The sequence below is a fragment of the Myotis daubentonii genome, chromosome 13 (assembly GCF_963259705.1).
Source record: "Myotis daubentonii chromosome 13, mMyoDau2.1, whole genome shotgun sequence".
NCBI lineage: Eukaryota > Metazoa > Chordata > Mammalia > Chiroptera > Vespertilionidae > Myotis > Myotis daubentonii.
Genome location: NC_081852.1, coordinates 51,808,563 through 51,818,248, shown reverse-complemented (window position 1 = coordinate 51,818,248; position 9,686 = coordinate 51,808,563). Strand labels below are relative to the sequence as shown.

General features: G+C 45.5%; 1 protein-coding gene across 3 annotated transcripts in view; it reads left to right on the top strand.

The window, feature by feature from the left end:
- The first annotated feature begins 1,137 nt into the window (after window positions 1-1,137).
- The window catches only part of XPNPEP1 (X-prolyl aminopeptidase 1), a 45,655-nt gene continuing 37,106 nt past the window's right edge, over window positions 1,138-9,686 (top strand). Inside the window, exons 1-2 of one of the 3 annotated variants that reach the window (XM_059661343.1) lie at window positions 1,138-1,299; window positions 7,682-7,758. In XM_059661343.1, the coding sequence (XP_059517326.1) occupies window positions 1,268-1,299; window positions 7,682-7,758 (109 nt within the window). In that variant the 5' untranslated portion in view covers window positions 1,138-1,267. Of the gene's footprint in view, window positions 1,300-7,681; window positions 7,771-9,686 lie in introns of all 3 variants that reach the window. The other 2 variants (XM_059661341.1, XM_059661344.1) reach the window with 2 other exon arrangements.

Genomic DNA, 9,686 nt, shown 5'->3' with positions numbered 1-9,686 from the left:
AGAGGAGGAAGGGTTGGCTCTACAGTTTTGGCCTGAGCATCTGAAAGGACAGAGTAGCCACTGATTGAGATGGCAAAGATGGCTTGGTTTGGTGGCGCATGTTTTTGGTGCGTAGGGAGCACCATTCATACAAGTTAAGTGTGGGGTGCCTAGTAGCTAGCCAAGTGGAGTGGAGTGGACAGTTGGACTTAGAAGCGATCTAGAGAAGTGATTTTGGGGACAACTCCAAGACCTCAGGATGTGAGACCCTGCAGAACTGGCCATGCGTCCCTCCTCTTCGCCCTCCTTGGAAGGCGGCTCTTCCTGCTGCAGTCCTTTCAGCCAACAAAGCCCTTCTCTTTCCTCTTTGGGGACTGGTGAGAAAAATTAACAGAAATGACACACCCTCTAACTCGAAACACTACAAAATAAACTGATGAATGGAGTGGATCAGAGACATGGAAGCATGGAGCAGAATGAAGAAACTCTGAGGGAAGGCCAGGGGAAGGGTTGTGGGTGGGAGGTAATCAACCAAAGACCTTGTATGCAAATATTCTTAATCTATGGACACTGACAATAGGGTGGTGATGGCGGGGTGTGTGTGTGTGTGTGGTGGTGGTGGGGGGGGCGGGACCTGGCTGGAGGGGGACAATGGGGGGAAAAAAGGGGACATATGTAATACTTGCAACAATAAATAATTGTTTAGTGGTTCTCAACCTTCTGGCCCTTTAAATACAGTTCCTCATGTTGTGACCCAACCATAAAATTATTTTCGTTGCTATTTCATAACTGTAATGTTGCTACTGCTATGAATCGTAATGTAAATATCTGATATGCAGGATGGTCTTAGGCGACCCCTGTGAAAGGGTTGTTCGACCGCCAAAGGGGTCGCGACCCACAGGTTGAGAACCGCTCTCATTGAATCCCTAGGCCTCCCCCCTTTCTCCCCCCAAAAATGAGGACCCATCGGCAAGCGCTAAGCAGCAGAGGGACATGATCTCAGGCTGCAAAGGACTGACCTGGCTGCTGTGTGCAGGCCAGACCGCAGGTGCTTGCAGGCGGGCCTCCGGGTGGAAACCGCACCGCCCAGACCTGGGCGGGGGGCGGGCCCTGCGGGTGGGCGGGGCCGCGGCGCTCACGCACGCCACAGCCGGGGGCGTGGCCGGCGGGCGCGCGCGCCTAGCAACTCGCCCACCGGCCGGCCTCCCTCCCTCCCTCCCTCCATCCCTCCCGCGGGTGATCAGCTGGTCTGTGCACCCCATACGTGGGCCGGGGCACGTCACGGCGAATGGCAGCCTCCAGGAAGGCACCGCGAGTCAGGTGAGGAGAGCGCCCGGGAGCCGGCCAAGGGCGCGTGCGGCTCCCCGGGCCCGGTGCGCGTGTGGCCGTCCCGAGGGCAGGGTCGCGCGGGGGTAGAGCGGCGGGCGGCCCGCTGCGGGCCGGGGAAGGCCCGGGCTGGCTGGAGCCCCCCCGAGCGAGAGCTGGGGGAGGGCGCCCTGCAGCCGGCAAGTTCCGGGTTGTTTCTGGCGGGGCCGCGGGCACCCCCAGGCTGCCCGATCCCGAGCCCGGGCCCCTGATGAGTGTGTTTGTCTGCGGAGCGGCCGCGTTCGGCCCGAGGGGGGCGGTGACTGTGGCCCTCCCGGCCCGCAGGAAGGCCATGCTGTCTCTGGAAGTTGACGCCCCCTGGCTCCTCCGGCGAGTCCCCGCCCTCGCCCAGGGACCCTGGGAATCGAATCCTCAATTTACAACCCTGACAATACCGACCCATGCAAGGCGCCGGACTGATCTGTCACCGCAACAAAGATGGGCAAACGCGGGCCGCTCCCCACCCAAACGGTTGCAGAGGGCTGTGTAAGGCCATACTTTGACATCATCTCCTGGAGACTCCCATCAGTAACATGTCCTGTCTTCTCCCCGGATAAATCCCCAAGTCTCACATTAAATACATTTCAGCCAGTAGCGCGCCCCCCTTTCCCCCTCCTCCCTCCCCCCTCCCGGCTGCTGCCAGGGTATACTTATTAGAGCAGCTAACAGAGCAGGAGAGAGAGAGAGAGAGAGAGAGAGAGAGAGAGAGAGAGAGAGAGAGAGAGAGAGAGAGAGAGATGCAGTGTTCACAAAGACCAGAAGCCAGACTCCCTGGAGATCCACATGGGGTCGGTCAGCCATCCTCCAACCCGCTGAAATTTGAATGAACACGCTTGGCACTATGGCCAGGCTCACTTGCTGAACACAGACCATGGCGTGAGCTTGTGTTTGTGAGTAGACAGATCACAAACCGACCTTGACTTGGACGTGGCCTTGCTGCAGCCCGTTAGGCACGAGATGTGGCAAACCTGCATGTGGAAGGAGCTGGCGTCAGGCAAGCTCATGATGATGAGTTAGGCCCCAGGTGGAGAGCCTTTGAGGACTAAGGTGGTTTTTTCTGGATTCATCGAATCACCACACTGGACAGGCAGAAGGGTCCTTCAACATCAGCTGATAGATAGAACCTCTTTACCTTACACAAGAGGCCACCAGAGGCTGAGAGAAGGGAGACCATTTGCCCCAGGCACCTCCCCTCCTGGCAGAATTTGAGTGCCACTCAGTGTAAAAGTGATGCAGTTTAGGTGATGGAAACAGAACTCAAATTGATGTAGGTAGAAAGGGGTTGAGCTGGCTTCTGGTGCAGCTGAGTCAGTAGACCAACACTGGCATCAGTCTTCCCTCTCTTTCGCATCGCTTGGCTCTGATTTCTTCAGTGTTGGCTTCACTGATGGGCAGCTTTTCCTCATGGCAGGTCAATAGCAGTTCTAGGCTGACAGCCTCAGCAGAAATAGAGCCTTCCTAGAACTTACTGGTTGGAGCCGAAATCTCAGTCTCCCTGGGCTGATTTGATCCTTTTGACCATCTTGAACCAGCCATTGTGGCTGGAGGGATGGATTGACCAGATCTGGATCCTAGAACTTGGTGGGTGACTCATCTCAACTCTGTGGACTGAAACTGGAGGAGACATTCTCAAAAAGAAAACGAAGGTGCTCTCATCAAAAGAAGAGATGGATTCTGGGTAGGCTAAGACAACATTACCCACATTTCCACCCTTGAACTTGTTCCATTCTACCGTTGCCTCACCTCATGGGTTATGATTGAGGATCTTGGTGGTCCTTGTTTTTTTGCCTCATCCTGAGTGATAGATTCTCATCATGGGCTGGGGGAGGGTGGAGGGTAACAAGAACCTTGCTGGGATTTCTTTAAAAAGAGAGAGGGAGAAAAATGTGCTATAACTGTCTTATGCAAAGTTCTCTGCACCCTTTTTTCCCTTACCCACCCAGTGGCACTTCATGGTGGCGAGAAGGTGTAGACTGAAGACTTCTTGGGAAGGGGAACAGCACTGAGTCCAGTTGAGAGTCCTGGCCTCTAGTTCTAGACTATCTGTCACCAAATTGCTGTGAGGCCTTGAGCAAGTTCTTTGATCTAATTTTTGGATATTATGAACAATATTGTTATGGATATTTGTGTACAAGTTTTTATGTGGACTTATGTTTTCAATTTCTAAACCTAAGAGTGGAATTGCTGGGTTATAGGAAAACTCTGTTTAACTGTTTGAGGAACTCTGGGTTGTTGCAAACCTACATTTCTGGCAGCAATGTGTGAGGGTTCTAATTTTTTCACATCCTTGCCCTTTCTTGTTATTGTCTGTTTGTTTTTAAAATTATAATCTTCCTAGTGGATGTGAAGTGGCATTTCATTGTGGTTTTGATTTCATTTCCCAAATGGATAATGATGTTGAAAATCTTTTCATATGCTTATTGACCATTTGTATATCTTAGACATTGAAATGTCTATTTGGAACCTTCGACCATTTAAAAATTGGGTATTTGTCTTTTTTTCTTTCTTGAGTTGTAGTAGTTCTTTATATACAATGTATACTGGACTCTTACTAGATATATGACTTGCAAATATTTGCTTCTCATTTTATGGATTGTCTTTTCACTTGTGTCTTTTGAAGTATAAAAGTCATTCATTTAATGATGTCCAGTATATCTGTTTTCTTTTGTTGCTTGTATTTTTGATGTTATATTTGAGAAATCATTGCTTAATCCAAGGTCAGGCAAATTTATGACTGTTTTCTTCTAAGAAAACATTCATGTGTATGATCTATTTTGAGTTCATTTTTGTATATGGTATATAGTGTGAGCTTTATTTTTTTGCATGTGGCTCTCCAGTTGTCCCTGCATCATTTGTTGAAAGGACTATTTTTCTCTATTGAATGGTTTTGGCACCCTTGACAGTAAATGTGAGGGTTTATTTCTGAACTCTCAATTCTACTTCATTAATCTAGAAGTCTGTCTGTATGTCAGTACCACACTATCTTGATTACTATAGTTTTATTAGCTTTGAAATCAGGAAGGTTGACTCCTTCAAATTCATTCTTTTTCAAGATTGTTTTGGCTATTCTGGTTTCCTTGCATTTGCATATTAATTTTAGGATCTACTTGTCAATTTCTGCCCAGAAGCTAGCTGGAATTGATGGGTAGTGCATTGACTGTAGACTACTTTGTGGAGTATTGCCATTTTAACAATGTTAAGTCTTCCAACCCATGAACATAGACTAGCTTTCTATTTATTTAGGTCTTCTTTGATTTTTTTCAACAATGTTTTGTAGTTTTTGGAGTGTAGGTTTTGCATATCTTTTGTTAAGTTTATTCCTAGGTATTTATTGTTTTGATTCTATTGTAAATGAACTTTTTAAAATTTCATTTTTGAATTGTTTATTTCAAGTATATGTAAATATAATTGATTTTTACATATTGGCTTTGTATCTTGCATTCTAATTTTTTTGTGTAGATTCTTTAGGATTTTTTATATTCAAGATAATGCCATTTGCAAATAGATAGTTTTACTACTTCTTTTCTAACACGAGTGCCTTTTAATTCAATTTCTTGCCTGATTGACTAGAAATGGCAAGAGTGGACATGTCTGTTTAGTTTCTGATTTTATAGGGAAAGCATTCAGCCTTTTAACAATAGGGATGATGTTAGCTGTGGATTTTGTAATATTCTTGATCAAGTTGAGAAATTCCTCTTCTAGTTTATTGAATACTTTTATCATGAAGGGGTGTTGGATTTTGTCAAATGCTTTTTCTGTCTCTACTGAGTTTCCCATGTAATTTTTGTTCTTTTTCCTTTCTTTTTTAAAAAATATATTTTTATTGATTTCAGAGAGGAAGAGAGAGGGAGAGAAAGATGAAAACATCAATGATGAGAGAGAATCATTGATTGGCTGCCTCCTGTACACCCTATTGGGGATTGATCCCACAACTTAGGCATGTGCTCTTGACTGGAATCAAACCCGGGACCCTTCAATCTGTGGGCCAACGCTCTACCCACTGAGCCAAACCAGCTAGGGCTGTTCTTTTTTCTATTGATATTGTATATTATTACATTATTTTTTTTGTGTTGAACCGATCTTGTGTTCATGGAATAAATTCCACTTGGATCCTTTTTATATGTTACTAGAGGTCTGGTGCACGAATTCTTGTATGGGTGGGGTCCCTCGGCTTGTCTTGCAATCAGGGCCAATCGCCCAGTCTCCATAGGGACAATGGGGGCCGGACAGGGGGGAAGGACCGCGGGAGGTTGACCGGCCACGGGAGGTTGGCTGTGGGAGCATACTGACCACCAGGGGGCAGCTCCTGCATTGAGCATATGCCCCCTGGTGGTCAGTGCGCATCACAGCAACTGGTTGACCAGTTGTTTGGTCACTTAGGCTTTTATATATATAGATGGGATTCAGTTTGCTAGTATTTTTTGAGGACATTTGCATTGATATTTATAAGAACTGTTGAGATATTTACTTTTGAATGAAAGAATACATGGTTCCCCTAGTAAAGAACATCTCGTTCTGGCCATGAAATGACAGTAGCAGCTATCTGAGAGCAGACCTGGAGTGATCGGCGACAATGTCTGGTCTTCTGGTTCTGGCTGTGTGGTGGACTGAGCGAATGTGAACGCCTCTCCCTCTATCAACACATAAAAATGTGGTAAAATTAGAACAAAATTCCCTTTAAGTTCATAGCTGAATAAAATCTAAAACCCCTTCTGTACCTGTAAGAGGCTCCTTGTTGCCTCCCGGATCTTGTCTCCTAACCACTTCCTTTCCCATCTCCCAGCACACTGGCCTCCTAGCTTTCCCTCTGGCACACCAGGCATATGCCTGCCTTAGTGCCTTCGCACTTGCTCCATTTCTGAAATGTTCCTCCCCTAGACAATCCAGAGAGCTGATCACTCACTTTTTTTTTTTTTTTTTTTAGGTCTCTGATAAAATGTCATCTGCTAGCAAAGAGGCCTTGCCTGACAAACCCCTATCAGAGATCTTTCCTCTTATGTCTGTGACTGTCTCTTCTCCTTGCCCCACTTGACTTGTTTCATAGAACACATACTCACTACCTGACACACTGTTTTCTTGTTTTGTGTCTGTTGCCTTTCCTCTCCTACCCTTCTCTCCCGCTAACCTCCCTTCCCCCAACCCCATGTAAACCTCCTGAGGTCAGAGGTGTTGTATGCTTGGTTCACTGCTCTGTCTAGAATAGGGCCTGGATTATAGAAGATTCTCAATACAATTATTTGTTGATTGAATGGACTTGAAAGAAAAATCCTCAGGTACCAGAAATTTATACTAGTGGAACTTAAAGTCTGAATTTTTGGGGAACTTAGCTGGAACTGAGCCGTGGGGAGGTTATCAGATGCTATAGGTCTTCATTCCAGGGGTCCAGGGTGTCAGACTATCCCCTTATGGGGCAGGAGACTTGTGTGTGAGTCTCCTAGCTAAGAAGTTAACATGAAAATTAGTCTCAGAAGCAAATGACAATGACAGAAATGCTTGTACAATCCAGGACACATCTCATTTTCTAATGAACATAAGCTCTTACTAAAAGATTACAAAGCTCACAAGGAATGACCCACCAGGAGGGAGCCAGTAGACCCAGCAAACTTGAGAATTACTGTCCCCAGACCATAGTGGAAAGCCTGAAATGAATTCTAAAACAAGGGCCCCAAATAATTAAAGCTAAGAAGGGGAACAGCAACCATAGTGAAAGAATAGGACCCCAATGGGCCTGCCTGGATGGCTCGGTTGGCTGAAGCATTATCCCTTACACCAAAGGTTGCATGTTTTATTTCCCGTCAGGGCACACACCCAGGTTGCAGGTTCAATCCCCAGGTTGCAGGGATACATACGGGAGGCAACCGATTGATGTTTCTCTCACATTTCTCTCTCTCTCTCTTCCTCTTTCTCTCTCTCTCTCTCTCTCTCTCTCTCTCTCTCTCTCTCTGTCATCAATATCCTTAAATGAGGATAAAGAACAAAAAAAAAGAATAGGGCACCATGAAGAAAGAACAGGGAAATTTGAAAAAGAACCAAGAATTTGTCCATGTGACAGTCATTGCAAATAAAGTCTTTTTATCCTAGTTAAACAGGAGGTGAGATACAGCTGATGAAAATTCATGAACTATAGGCTAGGCCTGAAAAGGTTTACCTGTCATGCTGATGCTTTATCTGCAGGTTTTATCTGAGGTTTTCATTTATTTCATTACTGATCCTGGGGTAAGAGTTCTTTGGACTCACGAAGGAAAATTGCTCAGTCAAGTTGATGGCCTCTCTGACTAAGCCTTGCCACGTTTACTGTGGTCAAAGTCTGCAATATCCTGTTCTTTCTCTTCTTAAGGGCGAGCCACCGTGACTTTCAGCTGAAAAATTTAAGAATAATTGAACCTTACGAGGTGATATATTCAGGAGACCCAGGTATGGACACAGGTAATAATTTTGCCAATTATTAGATGGGACATCTCAAAAGGATTTTTAGTTACCCTTGCTTTAGCCTCACGGTGGGAGAAAAGAGAAGGTAAGGGGTTAATAATTGATCATGGCTGAGGTTGGGAGGATTTGTATCTGGAACTTAAAAACCACTTTGTTTCTTGACTTTCTGGGTAGTTGGCTACTGTTTCTAAGTACTCGCTACTTTTTTTTAGGGTAGTAAGTTAGAGAATGAAAGTTATGGCCTTTCTCATTCCAGGGGTAGTTGTGATAAGTTACTAGTCTAGTTTTTCTAGTCTCTAGTATAATCCTCTATTGGCTGCCTTAGAGATTAGCTTTCAATGTTCATCATATGATTATGAAATGAGAAAAGTTTGTAATATACATATTATTGTGCTTTATAAATTGAATATGCACTCAGGGAAATCTTTTTGTGAAACATTTCTGGAACTATATCTTCTCCCCAGAATTGGTTAGTTGCATTGTTGGGTTGCCAGAAACCTGAATTCTAAAAAGTGACGCATTTCTGTATTTTTAGCCCCCATAAGCCAGTGCTTTTCTATGGACTACCCAGGAGAACCGCAATGTTTCCTTTTAGCTGAGTGAAAAATCAATCCCGGAAGCTCATAAGAAACCATGACTAATCTCTGTTTGGAAGATTAGTGCTATAATTGCACTAATCCTTTTTCTTTAAAAATAAAGATCATGCAACACATTTTGGGCCATCTTGGGAGGGAAGAGAGGGGAAAAGGGGAAATCAAGAAAGGGGAAAAGTGATAGAACTAGCAAATTTAGAGGTTGAAGAGAACTTCCCTTTCTTCTTATTATACATGAAGAAATAGAGGTTCAGGGGGTTCAGTAGTCTGAGGTTGCAGATCCCAACTGGAAACCAGAACCCACTTGTTTTGATTCCATTGGTCTTAGAACGCTTTAAGAGAGCCTCTGTTATGATCCCTTAGATCAGTGGTCGGCAAACTGCGGCTCGCTAGCCACATGCGGCTCTTTGGCCCCTTGATTGTGGCTCTTCCACAAAATACCACGTGCGCGCACATACAGTGCGATTGAAACTTTGTGGCCCATGTGCAGAAGTTGGTATTTTGTGGAAGAGCCACACTCAAGGGGCCAAAGAGCCGCATGTGGCTCATGAGCCGCAGTTTGCCGACCACTGCCTTAGATAATAGAACATGGACTTGGGAATTAGATAGATCTGGGTTCTGGTTCCTAATGATCCAGTTGACTTGGGCAAGTATTTAACTCCTGTTTCTTTATCTGAAAAATGGGAATAGTGAAACCTCCCTTGGAGTATTATTATGAGAATTAACCACTAATGCATGGAAAGCCCTTGGCCCTTGCTCAGATGCTGGAAGCGCAGCTTTGTATCTGTGTACGTGTTAAGATGCTGAAATTGGAGAACACCAGCCCCTTCTATTTTATTTTTATTTTTTATTTTCACAGTATGTTTATTAAAGTTAGAGACAGTGAAACAAACAAGGGCTTAGGGTAGACGAAGCAACAGGAGAGAGCCTGGGCGGGGCTGCTGTGGCTCTCTAGAAAAGCAGTAGGAAGAAATGAGGCTGGGTGGGGCTGCCTGCTCACTGGGAAGTCAGAGAAAAGGGGCCTTGGAGACAGGTTCAGGGGGTTAGCCCAGGATGAGCTGCTGCTGCCCATTGCTCCCCTGGTTGCAAGTCTTGTGGGGACCCTTAGAGTTTAGGAGATGTGTGCCTGTGGGGGAGGAAGAGAGGGGAGGGAAAGGCTAGGGCATTTTCCCGGGAGGGAGGGAGAGCGAGCGTCCCCTTCTACTCTTATAACAAGGCTTGTAGAAATCCCAGCTGGTGCTTCAGATCCAGATTCAAATCCTATTTCTTAAGCTCCTACAAGGTACCGTATGCTGTGCATGTTGCTTTCACACATGCTGT